This window comes from Antrostomus carolinensis, unplaced genomic scaffold, assembly GCF_000700745.2.
Source record: "Antrostomus carolinensis isolate BGI_N321 unplaced genomic scaffold, ASM70074v2 scaffold12558, whole genome shotgun sequence".
Lineage (NCBI taxonomy): Eukaryota > Metazoa > Chordata > Aves > Caprimulgiformes > Caprimulgidae > Antrostomus > Antrostomus carolinensis.
This window is the reverse complement of record NW_010333795.1, coordinates 1-26984: the sequence shown is the minus strand read 5'-3', so window position 1 is coordinate 26984 and position 26984 is coordinate 1. Positions and strand designations below refer to the sequence as shown.

The window sequence follows — 26984 nt, the reverse complement described above, 5'->3', positions numbered from 1 at the left end:
CCTTGCCCTTTCTCCTTTCTGTTATTTGCACCGCGGAAGGAGGTCAGCTTTTATTCTCAGGCACTTGATTTAGTGCTTTCTGAGAGGACCATGCTTCTATGGGAATTATCTTCTTCAACACCATCAGTGTTAGGAGCAGTCTGGAGCCACAGCCACTGAGGTGAAACTTCGCCTGGTGTAGATTTCATAGCTCCATTAGTTGCAGTAGCATAACAGGCTTCCTCTTAGGTATAGTAGTTCCTGGATTTTGGTAGGATTTCCATGGACCTGTATTAATTGAAATTTCATTTTAAACTAGTTAAAAGAGACTAGTTAAAAAGTTGAGCAAGGTAAATAGTTGAGCATGTTAAAAGCTGAGCAAGTTAACTAGTTAAAAAGTTGAGCAAGAGGTGTAAGATTCATGAATGCCATTAGTTCATTAATATATTCTGCCAAAACCAGCATTACTCTGGCATCAAATTATTACTGTGCCATACTCTGGGTTGGCTGCAACCTGAATTTCTGCATTGTTTGGTAATTACCTGAATAGGATTGCTTACTACATCATTTTCACAGCCATGGTTGTTGTTTGGGAAAACAAAATAATATGAACCTCTCTGTTGCTCCTGGTAGACTGCTGTCAATAACTTTGGTGCCTGCAGCAAGGGAAGCAGTCCCTGTGCAGTGATTTTCCTGCAGCTTTTAATTGCAGTGCACCCCTGGGCTTGTGTCCCCGCAGAGCCAGGAGGAAGAATTGCATAATCCAGGGGCTTAATGGAGGCAACAAAAACCCTGAACCCAAACAATCAGAAAAAAAACCCAAAACCAACCCCAAACAAATAAAGAAAAAATACTGGGGAGGTAGGCATTCCCGAGAACAACTCAGGATATATTAAGATATGTCTTGGGTGGCAGTTCTGCCACTCTACAGGGGTATTGTGGAGCCTATCTGTATAGACTTAAATGCCTTGATGGGGGCATTTAGGGGATGTGCTGAATAGGCAGACCCAAATACAGAGGTGAAACTCAAATTCTGAACAGGTCTCAGTGTTTTTTCTTCTCCTTGTGTGGCTTCCTTTGAAACGTGTAGCCGAAGTACAGCACAGGAGAAAGTGTGAAAATGAAGGCTGAGAAAGCAACAGGGAATTTGCTCAGGGTGGATGGTGGTGTTTGATCAAGTGGAGTGACTTTGGAATGAGGGTGAATGTGAACCAATATGGTAAACAGGCAAATATCCTGTGCTACCTATGAAACAATATTCTTAAACTGTAAATAGAATAGGAACGCTATTCCTGCTTTAGTCCTTTTTTGTTATGGTAAGCCTTGCTCCACAGTGCTCTCTGCTGGAAGTTTACTATCTTATTTTCTGACAAAATTAAAATAATTCTGGGGTTTTGTATTTTTTAAGTAAAATTGTGGTAGTCGATTCTGCTTCCTGCTGTGATATAGTATCAGATAACTACATATTTTCACTTTGAGTTAAATCAACAATTAATATGAGATAAAGGCATAAAAGTCCATAATGGGAATGCAGAGGAAGTACAGTCTGTTCTCAAGAAAATCAGGTCTTTGATAGTGAATGAGAGTGGGCAACAGAACTTTGTCCCTGTCTTGCCATAAGGAAATACACAGTACCATGTCTAAATACATATCCACTGAAAACTGCCAATGTAATTGCACTTGTAGTGTTTTTTGCAACATCCACATATGTTGTACATGTCCCCCTTTTTTCCAGCAGCAAGTCGATGACTTTTTGAATGTCTACTGCTCAGTGCCAGAGAGCATCCAGAAGGAGAGTGCTTGGGAAACACAGACGTATGTTCACTTCTGTGACGGCCAAGGAGTGGCACTCACCCTCAAGCCAGAGCACAGGGTGGAAGATGTTTTGTCTTTGGCATGCAAGGTACTCATTTTTCATGTACGATTGCACCTTGTTGAGACCTGTGGACTTGAGAAGGAACAATAATACCTCAGAGGATGCCTAAATAGTGAGAGCATAATAATATCAGCATCTCCCTGTCACTGTATTAAGGCACATTACTCTGTTTTCTTTAGTTGTGTTATTTGTGTATTGTAGCCAAGGTAGCAAGGTTGTGGAAAGGTTTTCAAGAAGCATTGCTTGAGACAACGTACAGTGAATACTTAAAGAGTGGTGACACTTTGCCAGGTACTCAGCCCCTGAGAAATCTCGGCACGTGTCCGTTCTGCCTTGTCATTGCAGCAAACCCAGTTGTTCTGTACAATTAATCACAGAGGGGTAATGGAGACTGGGTGAGTTAGTGCCAGGAGATTAAGACATTTAAGACTGCTGTGACAAAGGCTATCACATACGTTTGCTTCTTAAAGGACCCTTTTAAGCTTTTAATTAAATACCAGCTCTACTTGTGAATTTCAAAGAGCGCATTTCCTTCTGAAAGTCAGTGCCAGCAATTAGAGAGGGATTGCTATAGATCTTTGGATGAAAACTGAGTCACAGGTTGAAGGTAAAGTGGAAATACCAATTTTAACTACAGACAAGAGACCAGCACCTCTAGAACATTGCAATGTATCTAGCACCTTTGTCTCCACATGTGTCAGTGCTTGAATTTAGCTTTAACTTCATGATTCAAGCTGCTTAAAGTAGGCAAACAAGGTTTTTTTGGAAAAACTAACTTTTTACTCCCAAGCTCTGTTTTCTGACAACTGGTAAATATTTACTTCACAAGTAAAAGAGAAAGAAAAAAGGAAAAAAAAGGAGTCCTGCTCTAGACAAAATCCAGCTGTAGCTTTTGGCATAGCTTTTGTGAACTTTCAGGTGAGCTCATTCAACTGACTTGAAGTTAATTAATTCTGAAGCTTCTGATGGAGGAAAGGACCCAATTTAATGGCTCTTTCCACCTGGTAATGTGGTAAACAAACAAATAAAAAAACCAAATAAACAAACTAGAGTTAACTATAGTTCTTAAATCAAAATAAACACACAGCTTTAGTCAAGTCACAATGCATCTCCATGACATCACTGAGAAGAAATTATCTTCTCCTTGCTTTTGCTGGTGGAAGTTGAACCCTGGAGGAAACAGCCTGTTTTTACTTTTTAAAAGCTCACTGTACTAGACTAAAGAGATTGTGAGACGTTATTTTACCACCAGATGGCACAGTAGAGCTGGGACATTTCCAAGTGGTTATGGGGGCATGCAAGACCCCTGAAAGAGGAAATAAAATTTATAAACATAAAATTAAGTTGAAAAGGAAATTCTTTACCTCTCTTACTCCGTAATTCCAAAATACTGTAATTGTAAAGCTGACTTTTAATTTCAATGTCTGTATCACATGAAAATTTAGTTTTAAGTTCTTTGATTTTTTTCCTTAAACATTTTTCTGTTTTATTTTTTCTTTCTATTCTGTGCGTTAAAGATTTTCATAAGCATTCTCTAATGCTGAATACTTTCTGCTCATCTGTCCTGGTTCTTTTCCTTCTTACATTTTCATTCTGCTCTGGTGAGTGTAAGGAATCTTTCGTCTTAACAGAACATGTTTGAATGTTATGTGTATAAGGATAAAGTTCAAAGGGGTTGTTGTTTTTTTCCCCTCCATTCATACTTTATGGGGTGTTTGTACTTTTCTCATTTCTGTTTTCCATCTGAGGCTTTTGGATAGCACATATAGAAAAAATGTGTATTTGAATACAGTTATTCAGGATACAGAACACATGCAACTCGTAAACTGTTACACATAATAAAATGTTAAGGTAATTATTAGTTACTCAGTAAATTTAGATTTTGTAAGTTGCACAGATGCATTAAAGAGGTAAAGTAACCCTAAAGGATGCAATCATTTCTCCTGTTTTAGAAATGTTGCTTCCTCCTCTTTTAAAAATGTTGATCTATTAATATATTAAAATGGAATGGTTTGTGCAGTGGTCTCACCAGCATCCCGATTTTCAGAGAGTCCCATCAGGGGCTTAACACTTTCAGGCTAATATCCTTTGAGAATATTCCTATTTCCCTTTAACTTCCTGTTGAGACAGGAGTTTTGCTTTGACCTCACATGGTGAAAAAAAATAGGTGGAACTCTGATCATAGATGAAACCCAGTGATAAAAACAAAATCCAATAAAGGCAAACCCTCGGGGAACCTGCTTCCCATCTCTTCTCCTAACAACTCATACATGCATATACATTTTCTACATCAGAAGAAAAAGTTGCTGAGCAGAACTGAGTCATTAAAAGTAGTCACAGAAAAAGATGGTTGTGAGTGTAAGTTCAAAAGAACAGAAAACAGTTCTGATATCTTTGGAAACATATAACAGTGCTCAGTTAATCTAATAGCCAAGACATAGTGTTTATGAAAAGATTTGGGAGGATCATAAGGGAAAATGGAAATTGCACTCAAACCTTATCTTCTAAGCAATGCAGCTAGTTCTGTTTATACCACAAGAATACTTAGAAAATTACTTGTTGAGGATTGCTTTTGCATGATTTCTAAAGAACTTTTTGTGTATGTGTGTCAATTCTTTGTCTTCTGGGATTCTGGAAATAAATAACAAATTCCAAACCCCATTCTCTTTGTTCCTTAGATGAAACAGCTGGAGCCAAGACACTATGGCCTGCAACTCAGAAGACTGGTTGATGAAAATACAGAGTATTGTGCTCCCGAACCATATGAATACATAGTAGACCAGGAAAGTGTGACTCCTTTTAGTTAAAGCTCCATGATGGCTGAAACTACAGTTGAATTATTACCTATGAATATGTGTGATTTAGATCTAAAATAAGGTTTTAAAGCTGTTCCTGGATTGCCTTCTGCCATCCTCATTCACACAGTCTGTGCCTCTGCAGACGTCTGGGTGGCTAGGCACTAGAGACACTCTCTTCAAGAACTGTTTGAAGATTTTGAAGCAAAGTGTCAGTCTCTACTCCAGGCTGGGTTTTCTGTCTTTAGCTTAGTCTGCATTTAGTCCTGCTGATACCAGCAGTGCTTGACAGTAACACAGTTCTCTGTGTAAAGACAGCAAGTTTTGTCTCTTTACTGATGCAAAGAATATTGTGCTTATTTCCCATGCTGGACCTTTAGGTTTTGATGCTTGCAATTTCATAATTTGATTACTTCTATTTATTTTTTTTTCCCAACAGGTGTATGATGAAATAGAAATTTGTCCCTTAAATGTTTATCACGTTCATCTTACAAAGACTGAAAACATAAGTGATTTTGGTAAGTTTAACCAAAACAGCTCTCAGGAATTTTTTTTTTATTCTTCTCATTGTTTAATTTCTCTCTTCAGGAGTTTTCCACCTCTGAGAACAGGTAGAGGCATCCTTGATAGCTCAAAATCTGGGTCTGTAAAGGACTGGAGACATTATAACAAAGACCCAATCTGTTTGCTTTACACTGGCAAACACATTTCTTATGCCTTCATTTGGGAAGGGCCCACTTTCTAATTCAGCTGCGCTGGCCAAATGATTCTAGCATGGAATTGTCAGAAGACAAACATCAGGATTAATACAATGGGTCTCAGTCAGGCCATGGTTAAGGTCTACCCTTTTCTTTTTTGATGGCGGGATCCTCTGTTGGCACAGTAACAACAGAGTGTCCTTTGGTACAAATTCTGACAGGCTTTCATCTGTGGGAGGCAGTTATGCTTAGGAATAATTACAAACCTTGCAAAGATACCTTTGTAAGGCAGCTCTGTGCTGTTCTTTAGCTGCAGGTCTGTTCATGTAAATTATGCCTTTCTGGGCTGTCTCACTCGCTGGTCTGTATGGATTTGCTGCTTTATAGTTTGCATTTCCAGTTTTTGGGTCTGTTTAAGACACCTCTATGTCCGATGGACACACTGCAGAACTCTTACCATAAAGATGAGCTGTGTTACTGAAATGTCATATGGGGCTGAGGTAGAAAATATTTTTTTGAAATGTAATTTTTTTTTTTACAGCACAGCATGACATTTCCTGGAAGTTGGAAAGTCCAGTTAACTGCCCTTACAATGCCTGAGAAACAATGTGATAATTTCTCTGTGTTCCATGGATGTGTTCTCTCAAGAAGCAGCCTCCCTCTGGTTGTGTAGAGTCTACTAAATACAAAAAAATAAAAGGGAAATGTTTCTGAGAAAGCTTATTTTATTTAAACTTCTTTTATTTCAGGTTTTGCTGTGACAGCACAAGTTGATGAAAACCAGCATCTAACCCGTATATTTGTAAGTGATGTTCTTCCTGATGGACTGGCATACAAGGAAGGTATTGTATCATATTTATGTTTAATACTGTATTTCATTATCTTTTTAAAGTGCCAAAACATGAAGGAGCTTTAGTACTGCTGTCTGAAATGGTTCTTGGCTTTTACTAGTCATAGTTTTCTTCCCATGAAAGTATGTGGTATTAGGAAAGATAATGTACACAGAGTAACTGAATTATCCTTTCAAGATAACAGGCAGAGTTCTTGTTCACCCTTGGAGACAAAGTCTGCTTTCAGCCATCTGACCAAGTGCTTTTGCACAGAGGAATAGGCTGGAGGAAGAGTTCATCTCACACTGGGGAACCTCATGGACTTGGTCACCCTCCAAGACCCATCACTTCCACTGGCAATGAAAAGTAGCCTGCCTTCTCAAAACAGTTTGCTGCATATGTTTCTGTGAGCACCTTCCCCACTACGCTGCTGAGGAACCATGTTTCCCTTCATTGGCACAACAGGATCATGTCAGTCCTGCTGTCTGAAAAACAGAGCGATAAATCCAGTAAACCAGAGTTTCATTTGCTACCTGAGGGTAACGACCACTTGGTTGTTGCTGACCTTGATAGGCAGCAGGCGGTTGCCACTGTTTAGGTTTGTGCAAAAGCTGACAAAGACTCTGTCCACTGTTTGGTGTGAATTATTTGATCTGCATGACTAGTGGCTGTTCTTCCCAGACTAGGATAATGAAATATGTGTTACAATGCTGTGTGCTGATGAACCATCTTTTAAAATGAATTCAGGGTATCCAAGCTTTGAGAGGTGCCTCTATTCTCATAATCTTGAAAGTTGTGCTCCCTTCCCACCCACCAAATCCTGTAGCATCTTTATAAAGAAACAACTCGACGGCAGTACTGTGTGTAACACCTATCAAACTAAGCATGAGGTTGAACTGTATAATTATAGTATATAATTATAGCATATATAAAGCTTTTATCAATTCTAATGGACTTACAGTAGCATTAGGTTATTTGAATTGCAACCACAAAAATAAAAGGTGAAACAGTAAGGTTTGGTTTGTGACCCTTAACGTTTTATATTCTCTCCTTTGTTTTTTCTTTTTTTTTTTTCCCCTTCCTTTCACGTGCTCCCAGGGCTCCGAGTAGGCAATGAAATCTTGAGCATAAATGGAGAGGCTGTATCCGATCTTGACCTGAGGCAGATGGAGTTATTGTTTTCAGAGAGAAGCATAATGCTCACTTTGAGGGTGAACCATTATGGGAGCCAGCAACCCTTATGTGCATCCTGGTCAGATGGCGACATTTCCAGGGACCCAAAGAGTTTGTTGCCCCCTCCAAACCAGTCACAGCTCCTAGAAGAGTTTCTAGATAACTTCAGAAAGAGCACAGCAAATGGTAAGAGGTTGACAGTAATTTCATTACTTTCACCAGACTTCTAGCGTCACTGGATTTTGAAACTCAGTTATGCTTAAAATTCTGTATTGGCCTCAGTGAGAAACCCAAGTCCAAACTGTTTAAATTCCATTTATGCTCCATATCGGTCTGATACTTCATTACTTTCTAGAAAGTAGAAATGGAATGGAATATGGTAGTTTCTGCAGGGAAATTATATTCTTTTAATATTTTTGGCTGCACCATCCAGTATCACCAAGCACTCTTAACTGTTCTGTGTCCTCTTGACTACCTCCAGTACATCCATTTCCCAGGCATCAGTGGTTAAAATGATGTGATGGCTTTCATAGGCAGAAGTATTGTTCTGGTAAAGTACTGCATACATTAAGGGCGCCTTAAATGCAATAGTCATCATCACCTTAGAAAGGAGTCATTTAGCTCTGTTCCCACCCAGTGATATTATCATCTTCTTGTTGCACACAGCCGCTCACTGGGTAGAAGAAAGCCTACAAAAGCAGCTTTCATAGAGGTTGTTTTGCTACTACCTGCTCATATTTCTTACGCAATATAATAAATACCGCTGTATTAAACATCAAATGGAGGACGTATCCTGACAGTGGTGTGTCGGGCTGAGACCCTGATGGGCTTCTGTATGTGGAACACCAGGCAAGGAAGGTGCCCAAAGCCTACATGGTAAGGACTGCTCCTGGAGGGCACCACAGCCCCCCAGCCCCAAGGAAGGTGCCCATGCACACTTGTGGGTTGCCTCTTCAGCTGGACATAGAGGGTGGCACGCAGAGGGGCACTGCCATGCTGGGTAGAGGAGAGCTGTGGTCACCCTTCCCTTCCTTTAGCGGATCTTACTTCACCTGAGAAATACATCTTGTGATTCCAGAATATTTGTAAATGCCTGTCTGAAACAGAGAGTATGTGGGGATTTGCTCACCTTCCTTCCCATGCCTTGACTATTTTTCAAACAAGATAGAAGCAAATTTAACTCTAGTTTCTTGAGTGTAAAAGGTGCAGTTTCCTCGCAGCACCTGTGGGGGATGCTAGTAAAATTCTGCAGGAAGGGTAGCCAGCGTGCACTGCTGTGCAAGGAGAGCAGCCTGAGTTACAAAAAGGGATCAATGATTTTTGTATATAATTACGGTGGCAAGTGTTTTCTGATTGGATTTTTTTTTTTTTTTGTAATTAAAAATGGGAGAAGAAAAAGAATCATGTAGGAGAAGTTTTTAGAATGAATTTAATTATAAAGCAATTTTATTAGGTCATCTTTTGAAATTAAAAGAAATCTGAATACAAGATTTGTGATACAGTAAGTAGCATCTCTCTCAGGGGCCTTAGTTCAATTTAAAATGCCATTAAATTGACTAGTGGCACATAAAAGTTAGTGTCATAAAACAAAAATTATGATAGAGCTAATTAATTACATAATTATACCAGGGCTATCATTCAGCTTGTTGGCTTGATATCATAGGCCAGCATTACCTGGAGTATTCAGTATAATAAATGTATGTGTCCATTCACTAAATTCCTCATTCCTCTGGGATAAATTTGCAACCTGTGCAAATATTCCATTATAATAGGAAATTACTGGAGTATATATTATTGTCTAAGCACTAGTGGATAAAGGGACATAGTATATTTGCTTTTCTGCTTAAAAGAAGCTAAGAAAGATTTATTTTATTCTGAAAGGGAACAAATAGTTCTAAATTAAGCTTTGTAAGAAGGACTTTCATGTTTATTGAATACAGTGCTTAGTGTCTGATCACCTGATTGGGTTCAAATGGAAACAGAAGAAAATGGCATTACTTTGAATTAGCAGATAATCATAAAGGGTTTAACTGTTCTATGTCCTGTTACTCACTCAGGAACTGACTAAGACTTTAGATAAGAAGAGGGGGTATTTAATGATATGACCAGGGATTCGGAGAGGCAAGAATCTCTTAAATTCACATCCAGTGTTTAATACCATTCTGCCTTCATTGGTAGAGTTGAGTGAGTCACTCTTAAGACCACAGTTTTCAAGAATAATTTCTGACATTTGCTTGTCTGTGTTGAGTCTGTTCTTCCAGGGCAGCACCTTTGAAAGTCAGTTAGTGTCAGTGGAGGGGAGAGCATGTCTTTCAAAAATCAAGCAGTTTGACTCAAGGTACATACCTCAAGTGAAAAACCTTAGGTCACCTCCCTGTTTTTAAAAAATTAACAAACTCTATGTGTCTTTCTAGAGTAATGTGAGGATTAATGAGCTAGAATTAACAAATAAATAAATAAATAGAAATTTTCAGCACTGAGTCACACAGTAATACCCTGCCTGGTGCTTGGTGAAAACCACAAGGCAAAAGCAAAACAGAATTTATTTTAAATCACTGGCTTCATATGACTTGGGTGGTAATTGTTTATCCACATTTGTTTAGAGTTTTGTAACTGATTAGCGTAACTCTGAAGGATATTCTGCTACACTGAGGATACCCAGTTATACCTCGTGGCAAACTTTGTCAGCCTTTGCTGTACAGAAGAGAAGTGATTGACTTTCTACAAAGCCACTAACTCTGCCACTCTGAAAAATCATTCCCAGGGAATTTTCCTTGAGAGTGATTCACTTTCTCCAAGAAGTTACTATAGCCTTGTAGCTGTATTTTGGTCCTGCTGTGGTTATATAATTTGATCTCCCACATGGCAACGCTATGTGCTTGCTGCTTAGCCACTTGGCTAGTAATAAGCTCATCCTGGAAAAGAAATGAGATGAAAAACTTTAAAAAAATGCACTCATATATGTGGAAAACCAAATAACAGAGCAACTAAATTTGCTCCAATCTCCAGTGCTAAGGAAATTAAACAAATATTTGTACAAAATTAAAAAATGAGGGAATTGGACTGTAATTCTTACAACTGTGGAGGAAAAAAATGCCTCATTTTAAGATAGCGTAGATATTTGAGGAATAAACAGCAGAGAAGGCGCAAGAACTGAAAAATGCATTTTTAGGGCAAGCCCATGTGGGCTAATGATATATCTGTAGAATGCTGAGGCAGGAGGTAGAAGCATTAGTAGGTGTGAAAACTCACTGCAATATATGGAATGCTGTCAGAGTTGGGCAATTTATTTTTTTTTTTTCCCCTGGCAAGTGGGTTTTTGCCAAAAAAGCTGTAATTTCTGGTTACCTGACACTGTTGAAATCAACCTAAATTTGTAAATAGATCTCTGATTAAAGGAAAAAAAAAAAAAAGTGGGAGATGGCAATTTGGATATGTTTTAACAAGTTTCCATGAAGAAACACTTTCATCTGGGAGGGTGAGGGTGCTAAATGAGAAAGAAACCATTAAAAAAATAAAATAAAATAAAAAGATGGACATACTGTTCTTTTGCTCCGCATTGTACTCCTCATCTTTGGGGTAGGGCACTTACCTTGTGTGTGGGGTCTGGGCTCCTGTCCAGCCCATCTTTCTAGAGGTGTGGTCCCAGGAGCAGTGAAGAAGGCTTGGGTGCTGCTGAAAAGGGGCAGGCTAGTTGGTTTAGGAGCTTCTGCAAAATGTAATTGCAACTCACAGCTTCTCCAGAAAACTTGGCTCCATTCGGCTTCATCAAATACCACTGGTTTGAGGGAGGAAAATGGAGACAGAGGTTGGCTCTGCAGCCAGGAGGCTGTATGCATGTTGCTGTACATGCCTCTCCAGGTAGCACTCCCTGCATCCTCTTCCAGCCTCAACCCAGTCTGAATATCAGAAAGACCTGTGTGTCCCTCTTAAGAGATAAAGTCAGGAGGACGTGAAGCTAAGGTGGTCTGTAGCCTCCAGCAGCTGGGGGCTGTGCCTGGAGCACTGGCTCAGACTGCTCTGCTTGTTGCTGTTTGCTCATAGTTTTTAAAGCATTTCATAAGCGTCTTTTAATGTAACATTTAAAGCATTTTGTAAACAAAAGTAAAACTAAAACTTAACTGAAAAAGATGTCTGAAGTAACTTCTACATTTAGTTCTTTCCAAACTGGGTCAACAGCCTAGCTGCTGTTTCAACATTTAAATTGTCTTTATCGTACTATAGGGCACAGCCTTCACTGCACTGCATGTGTGAGGAATCAAAGAAATTTATTTTTATTCTTTCACAGGAAACTCTTTTGCACTCAGAAAAGATAAATATTGTTTCTTAGCTTCCCAAGTCCTGAAGACACCCACAGCCCTCTTACATGTGGGCCCTAATCTGTGTTAGTTGTACAGGTCTGCATGTATCTCTCCCTCTTAGCTGGTGGATCTAATACCAGATATCCGGTGGTTTTGCATGGTGTGAGGCAACACCCTAGAAAAGCAGCAGCCTCTTTTTAATGTAGACATTTAGTTGTCTACGCAACATGACTGCTTATCTGCCTGAAGATCGATGACTCTGACAAGTTTTCTTTTTTTTACTCATTACTCAATTGAGTTAAGCAGGAAGCCACGTAGACGTGATAGACCGTGCAGTGGCCGTTCATCAAAGTAAGCCGAGAGGTGAGGTGTGCGTTTATAGTGGTCTTGGACAATCGTGGTAGGTTGGCTTCTGCTCCAGCTACTTGTGTACCGTTAACGCAAGTGTCTGTCCTACGCTCTTGTGAATCACTGGGAAAAGACTTGGTCTGGCCTGTGACAGTACCTGGGACTGTAGCAGTGTGAAGGTTAATTCCAAGAAAGCCTTTGCCTCTTCAGAAGCTGGATCCGTAGGAGCACTCATTGCCTACTGCGTGTTTTGTAATACAGAGTGTTTCCCAAGAGTGGTGGTTTAATGAGCTCTTCCTGGCACTTGACAAACTGTCCTGTTGGCTTCCTGCTAGATGCGTATGCTGCAAATTAAAAGATTGCTTATGCTGTAAAATGGGACAGCCTTAAATGCTCTTCGTTGTGCTTTTCTACTGAAAGAGCGTTTTGTTCTGCTTTGCTAAATGCTGCTATAATTTAATCCCTGTGAAGTCAGTGGGCCAAATTGTTTGGGTTTTTTTTCTGGTGTAAACTATATTAAACCTTGTGGAACTGCACCTTCTGGTTTGGAGATGATATATAGGCATAAATCATGACATTACGCATCCTATCAAATCCTGTAGAGTGACAATATGGACAGCAAGGAGATTTATTAATGATGATAGTTAGACACATCCACATATAGACCAGTGCCTGAGGCATAATTTAAAACACATCAAACAGCAGATGTTCTGTGTTTCACAGAGGGTAAGGTAGGTTGAGTAATTATAAAAACTATCAAAGCTAGCTGCAAATTCTTGCTAAACTATTAAGTAACTTTTTTCTCCTTTTTCCTTTCTGTTTTAATTGCTTTTGTGCCTATAAATCTGAGGAGGAGAAAACGTACCAGTATTCCCCATACTGCAGACACACATGTTCACTTGTTGAACTGGGATAGAAAGGTGATGCACTAGCTACAGCTAACTCTGGCCTCCAGTGAGACTGTATCTAACAAGGCATTTGTTACACACATAGGAAATGAATGTATTTAGGTAACAATTTGAGAAGCCTGTGTGAAGTGATAAGCTTAAAACTGAAAAACCTGAACAGTTGTCTGAGTGACAGAAACTTGGACAGGGAATGTTTAGAAAAGTTAAATAATCTCATAAAAACGTAGCATTGATGAGCAGGGGTTGATCAGGCATTGCCACTGAAGTGCAAGCAGCTATTTCCCATTATGTTGCTAATTTGTATCTTCTATTGATTGAGTCAAATTACTTTGCTTCATGGTGAACAATTAACCAACAAAGGAACGTCCAAGGGATCTAAAGGATTCTGCTCCAACTTCAAAATGGATGTTTCTGCAGATATTTAGGAAAAAAAAAGAAAAGAAGAGAGAGCCTAAATCAGCCTACAGAAAGTCATACTTGCAGAAGTAGGTGGCTGACTGGAACTAAGCCACTGTTCAGCATGTTGCCCAACATGTCTTAAACAAGCTGTACGATACAAGAATATTTGCCTGAACATATTGGCTTTTTCTAAACATGAAAATGTGGAGTGTTTAAAGAAGTTGTCACTTTCCTCACGGAAGGATGAGAACAAAGGAGACTTGCCCTGGGCAGAAGTATGAGTTTCTCTTTGCCTAGCAGTGTTAGATCTGCAAAAAGAAGCAGCCTGTTTGCATTGTCCTTCAGGAAGCATGTAGAGCGCCTTCTGACATTTCCTAGTTTGCTCCCTGAAGCCAAAACATCTGGATGAGAGGGGCCATGAAGGGAACTTTCCTGTCTGGCCTGTGACTGCATGTCTTGTTTGGTAACAATTAGTCTTGTCAGTGACAGGCATCTATTAATTCTGGTTTTAAGAACCCTAATCTAGGAAGACTGATGTTATGACAGCTGTATGCTAATTTTCTTTTTCAGATTTAACATCTTGAATAAATTCCCAAATTAAGTTTCTGGCTATGCCAAAGAGTCAGTTGTTACAGCTTTGAAGCTAAGCTGAGAGCGTACCTTCCAGCCAGTCCCGAAATAGGTTACAAAATGCCTAAGACAAGTGATAAAAGCCAAAATATCTTGGAGAGATGATTTTTTTTTTCTGCGTTATTAAAATCCGGTGCATTTTATTTGTGTTTCTCTAACATGCTTAGTTTTAGTTTTCTGGAAACTGAAGTTTCTCCATAGTTTACTTGTCTTAGTAGACTGAGTCACGTTAATTTAGCAGTGAGAATTTGAGCTTGTTGGTATCTGAAGTTGGGTCAAAGCCTTTCAGAAAAACTTAGAGATTTCCTAGACAAAAAGAGGAAGAGGTTATTTAAATGGTAATTAAATTTAGTATTTAACTATCTTTTGAACTGTTGGTTAAAGCAGCATAAAAGCTTTAAGACACTGTACAGTTAATAACCACAATTACTGCCTGCAAATTGTTTTGAATTTACTCCAGCATTGGCGTATGAATGCTGAAGTAGTAATACTTGCCTGTGAGTACCAGGTGTGGGGAAACAACTGAACTGGCACTGTGCATTAGTTAAAAACTTATATAAATTCCAGTTAAAATTACCTAATTTGAGCTAACATGAATGCTCCTGTAATTCTGGAGAAATTAATTGGAGATTAATAAGAATCTGCAGTTAGGGTCCATGGTACCTCAGTCGTTTGCCCAGATTCATAGAGAACCCCAATGAAGATGAAAGCTAAATCAAATTGCTTTGCCTTTCAGCTTTAAGTGGTGGAGGTTATGATGTGTTTCAATGGATATTTTTCATCTGTGGCTGCAAGTGGGTTGTTTGCCTACCTGCCTTCTCTGAGATCTGTTTCATTAGTGCAGAAGCTACCTGGAGATAGCTTTTGCTCTAGAAGCCAAATGTGGCTGTAAAAACTCCTCATGAGTAAGTTCAGTCTGTAGCAGTTATTTTTCATATGTCGAGGCTTGTACTGGTAGCATCTAAGAGTGCAAAATAATAATTTATTTGTTCGTTTGTTTATTTGCTGCTGTGACATGCAGAGGAAATAACATCAACAGCTTGTGGTAAAGTAGGACTTTTCAGTGCACTTTTCTTAAGTGGAAATTAGCTCTCCATGTGTCACTTGAGCTGGACCATTCTTGTGTCATGGGCTCTTAATTTTTTTCAACTAACTTATCACCAACTTTGCAATAATCCTTTTCTGGCCAAAGAGGATTTAGAGGGGAAAAACAGCTTTTTGTATGAAGTGCTGAAAGAACTGTATGCCTCCAAACATCTCCTGGTGTTTCCAGACCTGGGCCTTCATGGTGGAAACCCTGGAGCAACTCCAGTGTCCTCTTGTATCACAGCTCTACTAAAGCTACCTAGCTTTATCCACACATCTCATCTTCTAGACCCTCCTCGCTTTTATTATCAATTTCTCTAGTGCAAATGGCTATTGTGGGACAGTTAATGAATATTCCGTGGGAGTTCGTCTTCTCCTCCCAGAACTCTCTTGCTTTTTCCTGTCCTGACCACAGTTAATGTGCTCTTTGCAACCTAGACAGAAATTTGAAGAGCTGCAGAGATTGCATGGTCTCTCTCCTGGATGCCAACCGCTGGGTGCCCCTTCCTTGCCGATCCCAGGGAATAAGAGGAGCCAAAGAACTAAAGGGTCTAATCCTCAAATAAGCAAGGCATACAAGTTATTAATAACTGAACTAGTGAACCCAGAACCCTTCATATTTCTATGGTGAAACTTGGATGCCTTCTTTAAAAAAAGATTGCAGGAATGTCTCTTGAAAGCCCTTCTATAAATTCCTTCAGATGAACTGTTCCTTTTTGAAAGATATTTCTTCAAGTCTTTCAGAAAGGAAAAGGATACAGAAGGAAATGCTTACATACCTATTTTTTAACTTAATTACAAAAGACTTAATACACTGTTGAAAACTTGAAATATATTTAGTTGTATCAGACCAAAAGAAATAAGCACATGCATGCTACCTTCCAGGCTGAACCGTTTAACTGAAGTTACGAGTACTAGTCTCCAAGGGAGCATTTTTAGAGTTCACCACACTGATATTACTCTTCTCTATGCAATGCTGGAATGCTTCACCTACCACTCCCTGTTTTTCAGTAAGTCTAAAGGAATTAAGACCACCAAGGCTTTGTACCTTTCTGAGAGTTGGCTTGGGCTTTAATATTTGCGGTAGGGATTTGGGAAATATTTGTTGTCTTATCTTGGAAACTTACTTTTCTCTTGATATTTGCATTGGCTAGAAGAATATGGGAACCGCAAGCGTATGGTAATTAACTGATCAGGCTGGAGAATTCACACAACAATGAAAAATACAGCTTTCCATACACCTGACTTAACCTTATTGCCCAAATGTAATATCCCCTTTCCATTTAAACCAAGCATCCGTGTTATGGAAACTCTCTGCAATGGGGAGAAGTAGAATATCCTACATGCTGGAGGCTGGCTGTGTTGTGTTTTATTGGCAGTTTCTAGAGCACTTGGGAATTAATGAGAATATTGAATACATTCTTTCCTAGAGGATAGACTGGACCTCCTATAATTCCTTATAATTATGGATCCTAATTTTTTTGAGCTAAAATTCGTATTAATATTCTCAGAAATAATTTGGTGTCCCAGTTTATTGCTGTTTCGCAACATCTATGTGAAATTACTGGACAATACCAGTCTTTAAAAAAAAGAGTTTTAATCTATTGGCTGTAGTGAATGTTTGGTGATATGGTAAGTGGATCAGGTGGAGTGTGGGATACCAGGAAAGTCTCACAGCTACTAGCTTTTAATCAGGCACTTTACCTTAGCTAAGAAAGACCCAGGTTCAGTTTCTTCACCTGAACCTGACAAAGCAGAAGATGTCATCTCTCTCTGCTACATCATAGATGAATATCCTGATGTTAGGCTACATTTTTGCTCTGTGGTGTCTCTTTCTCAGCATTTTGGTGAAAATAAAATAGTATATCATAAAAGGACATGGTTTCATTCTGATACAAAGCAAACCATTTTTCAAATTTCAGAAATGTTACAAAATGGAAAACGGATTTTCTGTATTGGTGTAGTCACTATATTTTTACTGAGGTCAGGTCTGCCTGTGTCTGTCAAAATGCTTCTTTACTTGCTAAAGAAAGTGATGCACAGAAGTGGTGCTGCTGCCCAGAGCTGAAAATGATGCCCCTGCAGTGGTCTTAGTTTGTCTTGGAGTAAGAGACTGGGTACATTTAATTTTTCTGCGTTGTCTTCTCATGTAGATCTAGAAGGAATTTTTTCTTCAATTTATTGTTGTCAGTAGAATGACAGGTGGAAACACACTCTCTTGCTGTAGTTTGGAAAAGGGGGTGGTTGCACCACCTACATAGTACTTGACTTTTGATAACACTTGACATACTTGTGATGATTATTTGGCATTTTCTGAAATTGCTGAGAAAAATCTAAAACAGAACAAGTTCTGAAGTATTATGAAAAAAAAGAAGAAACAGTATCCTCAGTTCCTACTGTCATGGTGATTTTGCCTTTGCAGTGAATGGCTAAAGTGGTAAGAGCAGTGCTGAGTAGAAAGCAACTAAAGCTTCTTTGTTAATTAAACAGAATAGAAGAGATAAGTGACATTTGCATTTGTTGATGGCTTCTTTATGGTAATTGAATTGCCGGATGATCGATGTTGATGTTTTCCAGTTGATTTCCTTTGGTTTCTTGGCTAGGATTGTAGCACAGATTATTATTGTCTCACACATCTGCTAGAGGATGTGTTTCCATTGTGCCTCACCACTCACAAACATATGAATAACTTCCATATTGACCACTTGTACGTGTATCACTGCAGCAACGTGGGAAGAGACATTCCTGTAGGCGTACAGAGCTCTTGGATGTGTTGTTTTTCTCAACGACTGTCCCATCCATGTGCTCTGTGCTCACTTTTAGTTGAATGATGAGTAGAGAGGAGCGTGACTTGGGAAGTACGCTTTCTTTCAGTGTTTAGTGGTTACATTATAATTTCTCTTGAATGATTGTGAGTCAGGTTGCCAGCAAAACACAATGTTGCAGGAGTAATGACACTAGGGAGGAAACTTAATCAGAACATTTGCATTTATTGGTCCAAATGCTGAAACATGCACTACACCTTCTTCTTTAGTGATGCTGTTGGTAGCTGAAGGTGCTGAGCAGGTTCTTAGTACTTGGTCGCTCATTGCTAGAAACCAAGCATAGAGTTTGGTATGCATTTCATGATGTAATTAAGCTTTTCACATAATGGCATTTTTCCCCTCTGCTTTTCTGATAATTTTAGCATTTATCTGAGGCTGCTATTCTTGTTTGCAACAAGCTGACGTTGCATTTTAGTGTCTGAAGATACTCCCGTTTGCTAGATCAGAAGGAGCAAAATCTCATAAATCTCTGTTTAAGAGGTTCCTATCCTTCCCAGATGGAAGTCATCCACATTTCTGCTTACCAAGCATATGTGTGTGTGTGTAAACAGGAGAGAGAGGTGTGCTGCAGCAGAGAAAAAATATGTTAAAAGACTTAAACCAAGTTTTATTTAACCCAACATTATCAGTCTTCCAGACAGATTTATCACAAGCATGTCAATAAAAGAAATCTAATGTACTACTGAAATGGAGCTGGATAGGCAGACTTAGTCATGGTATACTCACCATTTCTATGCTGGAAAGCCTCTCAAACAAGGTTTGTAGTCTATGTTTTCTTTAACTAGTCAATAATGTAATTGTAGTAAGGTATGTTACATTACAGATAGTTTGGGTTTCTTTGTTTTGGCTTGGGTTTTTTTCCTAAAATAATAGTATTAATAAAAAAAATAAATAAATTGCAAGGAAGTGCTGATTTGACCTTGTATTCGGATGGTTTTTAGGAATGTATATCTCCTTGCATACCTTTCTGTGCTCCTTCCCAGCAAAGATCTGGAATGTTATATACTGGAATAATTTCACACTTGCACAGCTGTAACATTTCTCTTAATTCTGTGCACACACTCTACAGTTTTATTGATAGCTTTGCCTAAAAGGGTAGTGGTTACCCAGCCTGTAAGATAATAGTTTTACATTACTACTTTTGAACATCTTTGTTAATGTGAATCCCATTGTAGAGCTAAATCCAAATTTGAGTGTTCAAATAAAATATATTTGGTGTGGTTTGGCTTGTTACTTCCCTTCAATTTAGTAATAGGAGTAGAAAGAATTTCAGTATTAAACTTGCTGCTGTGTTTATGTCCTTGGGCTTTGCATTTGAAATTACCCATTCTCTACGTTAATACTAATTTTCTTTGCCCCTTGATTTTTTTTTTTTTTTTTTTTTTAAGCTATGCAGCTGATGTTGATGCTTCTATGCTCTTTGGGAATAGTTTGATGGTGTGTAGGAACAGATCCAAAGGAAGTCGGCTTCCACAGTAAAAGAAGGAAAAGGAGACAGGATATGGATGCTAAACTGATCAACAAGGCATATGTCCTTCCTTCCTTCCCTCCCCCTGTTAATTCAGCATACAACGTGCAGTAGGATGTCCTTTTTCATCTTGGATCCTTTCCATGTAGCTTTTTTTAGTTTTTACTATTCAAAATAACATTTACTGTAGTTTACCTTAACTGACATCAGCACCACATTCTGCCAATAGGAAATGCTCTAAAAATGGGCAGGACTATGTACACCTACCTCTGACAGTCCTATAGACTACAAAGGAAAAACAAAGATGAGGGGGAAGGGAGGAAAAGATAGATCATCTGGACAAAGTGATATAATATTTGGGCAGGAGAAAATTATTCAGGTGTGATGGAAGAAGAGGAGTAAAAGCATAATAAAATAAATAGACATGGCAGACTCCTTGTTAAGTTCTTAAGATATGTGGCTGTTTGGTGGAGTTGTATAAAATATGTTTGTCTGCAAAGGTGGTAACTCTTGGGGTATTGCATGTTATATAGCCTCTGAGAGATCAGGACACACACCTGACTCCAGGAGGAACAGGTAAAAAAATCTTGAGGAGAGAAAAGCAACGGGACCTTGGTTCTGCAAGGATAGGGAAATGACAGAGTAGTCAAGTCTTTGGTATCTGAGTGGAAAGTGTCAACCTTGATACTGAGCTTGATATAGGCACCCATGTGGAAAAATAAGGTGACATTGTGCTGAATTATTTGCATCTTTCTCTCTGGCTTTCCTATGAAGTCTCTCTGCCATGTTTTGTCTTCCCAGGAGGGCTCCTTATGGGCTATAAGGTGCTCTTTTGGGCCTAAAATTCTCATTTCCCTCCCTGCTTCAATCCATGTTTGTCAATTCCTGCCGAGAGGAGCTGGTCCTGCTCTGCAGGCACAAGGGCAACAGCAAGACCCAGACTGAGAGATACTGTTGTCCTTCTAGATGGGATGCTTGAAGATATGATTTAGTGGTGGACAGGTATGGTTGAACTCAATGATCTCAGAGGTCTTTTCCAACCAGGAGATTCTATGATTATTGCTAATGCTCACAATTTTACCGCAAGATGAGTGATATTTGTTTTAATTACCACCTCAGTTGCTGGAGTCAGTGATTAAATGAGAATCTCAGCTTTCACTGAAAAATAAATCTCCAGCATTTGTAGGTGTTGAGAAAGAGTTTGAAAATGTGGTAATGTGGTGTGAATTATACCCTAGAGGCTTAAAAGCTAGCAAACAAAGCAGCATATTAAAAAAGTCCTTCATTTTATTACTATTTTATCATCTGAAGTTGCTGAAAATCCTCATTATTTTTTTGGTGGCTGCTTTGTGATTTTCAAGTACTTCGATTGATAATCCTGCAGATCAAAAATCAGAGAAATTTGCCTCACTTCTAAGAGTTTTAATTAGAAGTTCCATGTAAACATCTCTGCTGATGTTAAGCAGCCGGTTGAGGAAATGTGAAGGGAAAACCCATCATTTTTATATGAATGTTCAGCATTGTTGGATAGATATTGAGTTTACACATAAATGTTATTGAAAGCTGCAGTCTGTCAATAGGTAGAGCAGGGCAGAGCCTCCTGGTTTTTGCATTGTGCCAGGTACTATGTACGTGGACTCCAAACTTAGTAAAATTGGTAAACTGTTAGTAACAAGGGCTTTTGTCTGTATTATGAACCGTGGTGTTTGTTCCAAGGCAAAATTCTCTTTTCTTCTTAAATCTTTAAGGGATTCAGGACTAAGTCGTGTTGAACAATAGCATGCTCATCCAAGGAGAACTACTGAGTGCATTTAATTATCCTCACTGGTTGTCTCAGCACAGAGCGTGCTGATTATAGATAATGCTACCTTTGAAAGCATGACGTTAAGAAGAGTGCTAGGTTTATTTTGGTAGATCAAATATGCGTGTTGCTTCAGATGGTCTTAGATGTCCAGCTGCTGTTTTGAAAGCAGAGTTTCCAGGCATAGTTGCTCTTTGCTTTGACTTCTTGTGTTATCTTCTGGGGGGTGGGGAGGATCACAGAACTTTGTATTCCTTCTCTCCCCCTGTAGTAATTCTACTAAATGTTGGAAGTGTTTGCAGATAAAAACAAATACTTTTCCTGTTCCTCTCCTGTAGCCCTCTTATTTATCTGTTTGTTTTCTTTTGAATGCAGATTTTAGTAATGTGCCTGATGTCACATCCAGCTTGAAAAGGAGCAGTACTGATGGCACTCTGGACCAAGTGCCACACAGGGAGAAGACTGATCCGCCTTTCAGGGTAAGAACATGCTTGACATAACAAACCTTATGAAGAAAAAGATTGTGTTGTAGTGTTAACGCTCGGCATTTTATGGGAAAGAATTTAATGTATGTCACAAATTTGTAAAAAATCTCATGCATATTAGCTGTACTTAGTGTTTTGTTATCTTGAGTTCACCCTGACAGGTCAGCATCTACAGCACAGCTGCTACATCTCCAAAAGCAGTGTGATGGGGGCAAATGGCAAACAGGCAGACACTTGTCAAATTCATCTGTGTTGCTTGAACCTGTAGAGAATAGTAAAGCTGCTACAGTTTTCTAACAGATTCAGTTTAGTTCATGTTTTCTTTTTGCTGATACTTCTAGGGCTTGTTGTTAAGATTGCAGTGACCATAGCAACATTCACTTAACGTCAATAGTTTTAGACTGAACCGCAGACTTGGAGAGGTGCAGTGTGTGAAATCCAGTGATTCTCACTCTCTCATTTGCAGAACCTTTGTGTGTCTGCAGTTGCGGTTTGATTTCAGCTAGAGTAATGGATGTTCAGGCCTTCTCTTGATCAGGACTTTGGAAGCTGAGGCAGGGACCCCCAGAATTAGTGTCTACCTTTGAATACATAGGTCTTTAAAGAGCAATTTTTTGTCCATTTTGCTCTGAGTCAGTCAAATTGCAGCCTGTGTCCAGCTCAAGTGCATATTGTTTCAAGCCCCTCAACAGCCAGCTTGGGTGGTGTTTTCATGTTGATGGCTGTGATTTTGCATTTTGACAACAGAAATACGTTTGATACTTCTGTTGATGAGTTGGTTGTATCTCCAAGCAAATTTCTGATAGCACTTGTGTTACAGTCTTGCATAACAGAAATGAAGTTGGAGTTTTTATGGTTCTGGAGTATATTACTGTCTTGTACTAGGCTGTATGAAAAACTGGTAGAGTTAAGGCAGTACAAACTCAGAAGACCAGAACAGGGAAGATACATTGTGCCTTTAGCCATGCCTACCCAGAGGAGCTGATCCTCTCTTACTTTTGACATTACTTTGTCATCTACTTCAGTCTATTAGAGGTGTCTATAGGTGTTTTCAGTCTATTATATCTATTATTTTATGCGGTTTCCCCTGAGACTGGGAAGAAGCCTGGTGATTGTGGGTCTTTAGCCCATCTCCTGCTGCACAAGGCATTCCAACAGAAATAATCTATATCCTGTGTAACATATTGCTTACATTCCCAAAAAGTCTTTGCAACCAGTCAAGAATAAACTGGATTTTTCTCCCCCTAGGACACATTGTTTCTTTGGAAGGGGTAATGTGGATTTCTCTGCTATCCTGTTTTAGGCCTTCTGCAGTGTTTTAGGGGCAGGACTCTTTGCAGGCATACAGCAGAGGTGACCCCAAGGGGTAGGATACGCTGGTGGCTGGCTGCACAAGCAGGCTGTTGCTTGGCCAGGTTCCCCTGGGTCCCTTGGGGTGCCCTGGTCACCCAGGGTATGCGCTACCCCCCATGCACTGTGCGGACATATACAACTGAGCTCCTGTCTTGCTGGAGGGAAGGAGATTCTGGGGCATCAACTTTGCTGGAGCAGAAAAACAAAGCCACTCCTGATCCTCTGTGTCAAATACACCAGATGACAGAAAATTAGACACCGTTCATCAGGATTTAAATACACAGAGAACAATTCATGTATGCTAGTTGTTGCTCTGAATGTGCTAAATTTGCTCTAATGCTCTAAATTACGTGTTGCAATTGAGCAGACAGGTCTGCTCCCTGCCCTCTCTTCAGCCTCAGATCTGTCACGTCTAACAGTATTAATGGCTTGTACACAATTTGCTGAAGTAACTGCCTGTACCATATTGCAGTTCACTTCTTGGGTTGGCATGCAGGTCTGCTAATGTAATTTGAAAAATTATCTGAAGCTGCCCTAGTTTTGTAGATACAAGGGGGGGAAATGGCTTGGCAATCAGAGGCAATCTAACTTGAACTGCAGCTGTAAAGGAGACTGTGACAGCTCTACAGTTTCTGCAAATGGTTTGTAATTGATTGCTGTCTTTCTGTTGGAGGGTGCCTATTACTGTCAGAGCTTTTTGTCCGACCCTTTTGATTTCTCCAATAGATGTAGGAAAAAAAAAAAATCAAACATCACAGTAAATTTAGGTAGTGTATATTGTGATTGGGTATAAAAGGAATTAAAATTATTTCTGTTTTTATAACTGTGATTTGGGACTGCTTGCCAGATGAACAATAGCTACAGCTAATAAAAGCTAGTTTGAGGAAATTGTGCAGCCTCAAAAAGCAGAGCATCTGGATTTGGGTTGGGTTTTTTTACCCCCCTTTGCCTTCTGTTTCCTGCATGTGCTAACTTGACCTATGCCTGTGGGAGAGCAGTAGCACAGACACCTCAGTGTTAGGTGATGTCACAGAAGTATGGGGGAGAGGAGATCTGTAAACTCAGCTTTGTGGAGAAGACGTTGGTGGTGCTGAGAGGTTCTGAGTACAGCCTGGAACAACAGGCAGTTTGGGATTATTTCAGGGGAGAGACAGCTAGAGATGCTCACTTCCCAGTTGACAGCAACTGTAGATGTAATTACTTGGCTCTGAGGGAGCAGGCTCCTTTGAATTTTGGTTGATTTTTATCCTGCAACATGTAAGTAAATAAAAAACAGTCTTAAAGCTTTGGATTTAGTGGCTGCATGTCTGATTTCTAGATTTTATGCTTTTTGTTTGGAGCATTTTGTTTTTCACTATTATTTTCTTCATCCCATACCAAGCTAAGGTTAAGCATCATCTTAACTGAAAGTACAGTGAGGCATTTCAGAAGTGCCTTGTAATCTCAAAGGAATAAGTCTTTTGTTGCATGTGTACTTCTTTCAAATATGTGTTCATTCAGTCATTCATTCATACATTTTTTTGGTAGTCCAAGAAATGAATTAATTTAGAATGGTTTTATGTTTGTCTTTCATCTGAGAACTAACAAATGAATTAGAAGGACAATAGAGGATTGTTTCATTATGGAAATGAAAGCTGTTCCTTAAGTTATGAAATATTACCAAAAACACATGGACATCAAGAACCATCCATTCCCAATGCTCATTAATTTTGTCAGCTCTGTATTTTCTGGGATGCCCCATTTATACCTTTAATACCTTTAACACCTTTATTTTCTATTTTATTTAACAAGGATAGATGTTATACTTCTAACACATTCGGCTGCAGTACATTTTCAAACTGTGTTAAAGTACTGTTTATGTGGCAGTGGCTTGTGATCCTTGCAATTGTTGGTTCTGGAGTATGTAGGCGTACTGTTGACAGAAGAATAGAGGACCTCAGAAAATCTGGAGATTGAGTATATCTGTCAGTGCAATTAGGTTTAGTTGTGTTTAATAATTTTGAGAACTAATTGTCTGTGCTCCTGGTGCTCAGCTAAATCCTGGTATGTTGACAGTTGCCAAGAATCATGCTTTCCATACATCAAAGTAGCATGCAGCTGAATAAATAAAAATTGCAACTTTTCCTTTAGCTACTCCTGATTTCTGATTGCAAACTGTATTGTTTAGAAATGTTTTCTCTAGCCCGTGGTTTCTTTTAGGATGAAGTTTAGTAGTCTGTTACTAAATTGGTTATCTATACTTTGTATTTTCAGTATATTAAAAATATAATTTTATGAAAGATGAACATAGCTGAAAGGTGAAGTTTTACCATATAAGTAACTACTAAGGTCTCTAAGGTCTCTTGTAGAGACTGCTATGATCTGACTTTTCATTGCTCTGAATCTTTCGAGTGTCATCAGAGATAAGTGTTTCTGAAATCATATTAAATTTTAACAGATGGAGAGAAGGAACTTCCTATAAATGCATGTGTGAGAGGGGGAAGATGTGTTTTCACTTTAAATATTTTACAGATCATAAGAAAAAAACCTGTAAACTCTGTGCATCTATTTCACATAACTTCATTGTATTCTCAGCTGTATCTTAGAGTTCTTTAAGAACTTAAGAAACCCAGTAAAAATAGCTAGTGTGATGCTGTGTAATCATGGTAAAAATAGTCAATGAAAGCAGAATGGTTTTATGCTGGCATCTTCAAAAATTAACATCGCAGATGCAGAAACGGAAGCTACTGTGTTGAGAAACTTTGAATGCTAAGAATTTACTTTCTAAAGAATGGCCCACTGGTTTGATTTTGCAGCGCTTTTGAAGTGGTGTTATATTTCTTTCAAACAATTAAGTAAAATTGATTCTGGGAATGAGTTGGGTATAGAGACGTAGAGAAATTTGCTTTGCTTTGCTTTGGATTGTTAAAATAGTCAATCTACTCTCAGAATGGGTTATAGATCATACATCAGTATGTGTATGTGAGGACAAGTCCATCCCCATCACCTCTAAAAAAAAAATAATAAAAAATACTACACACTGCAGAGGCAGAAAACTAACATTTTTCCTGGGAATATAATTCTTAATGCAATGGATGGAAGTTATGGTTAAAAATCCCTGTACACCTTTCCCTAGCATGGTGTGCTTTAGATTAGCTCAACTCGCTCCTTCTCCACTTCTGTTTGACAACCGTGTTCACTTTCTGTCCATCTAGTGAGGAAATGAGGAACTTGTGACAGGTCTGGTCAACAGAGTGCCTGGCACCTTTCGCAGAAACAAATCTGCTTCTCCTGCAGTGTAGAGCACTTTCATCAAAAGCTTTTGACTTTTTTTTTTTTTTTTTTAATTAGGGATGAGGTGCAGGTCAGTGTAATGGCCCTACTTGAAATGTCCATTTTTATAGATATAGGGGAAAAAATAAAGTAGGAAAAATACATACTTGTGCATTTCAGAATTCTGCTTTTGGATGTTTGACTTTCCTATGTTATATCAAGTCAGCCTTCCAGTGCTTTTGAAGCTTGTGTATTCTGTTTATTGTGGTGCCAGTTGTGGATAGTCCTCCATTTGCCAGAGAGGAGCTTTTTCAAGTGCAGTGAGTAATAGATGTGTTTCCATGAACTCTGCATGTCTGGGACTATAGTGAGAAATCTGTTTTTTTGGCCTCCCTGCATACTGTCCAGCTTCTTGTGCTTAAGGAGACAGTGTCCAAACGTGCCTAACTTGGGTAACTGTTGAGGTTTTTCTTCCAACCCATCTAAAGTGTGTGTGCAATTGAGCATCTGGTCTGCATGTCAGATGGTGCCTGAGCGGTGCGAATGCAGAGACTGACACTGGGTCAGAAAGCAAACCCATCTTCCCACTAGTGCATCATCCAACTGCCACAACAAGCTTCCCAAAACAGTGCTTTCAACAGACACAAAATACAGGCGTCATGATTTCAAAAAGGAAACCCTTGTGTCACCTATTAGCTGATTTCACATGGCTATTTCTGTAATGAAAATCAGTGAGTACTGTGCCCTATCCTGGGGTGCATTAGAAGGGGTGTGGTT

General features: G+C 39.1%; 1 protein-coding gene across 1 annotated transcript in view; it reads left to right on the top strand.

The window, feature by feature from the left end:
- LOC104529638 (T-lymphoma invasion and metastasis-inducing protein 2) overlaps positions 1 to 21596 on the top strand; it is a gene marked incomplete at its 3' end in the record, with an annotated part of 57576 nt that extends 35980 nt beyond the window's left edge. Inside the window, exons 8-13 of the mRNA XM_010173995.1 lie at positions 1718 to 1882; positions 4534 to 4644; positions 5090 to 5168; positions 6098 to 6190; positions 7277 to 7537; positions 21493 to 21596. Of these exons, the coding sequence (XP_010172297.1) occupies positions 1718 to 1882; positions 4534 to 4644; positions 5090 to 5168; positions 6098 to 6190; positions 7277 to 7537; positions 21493 to 21596 (813 nt within the window). The remainder of the gene's footprint in view (positions 1 to 1717; positions 1883 to 4533; positions 4645 to 5089; positions 5169 to 6097; positions 6191 to 7276; positions 7538 to 21492) is intronic.
- Between the last annotated feature and the right edge of the window lie 5388 nt (positions 21597 to 26984).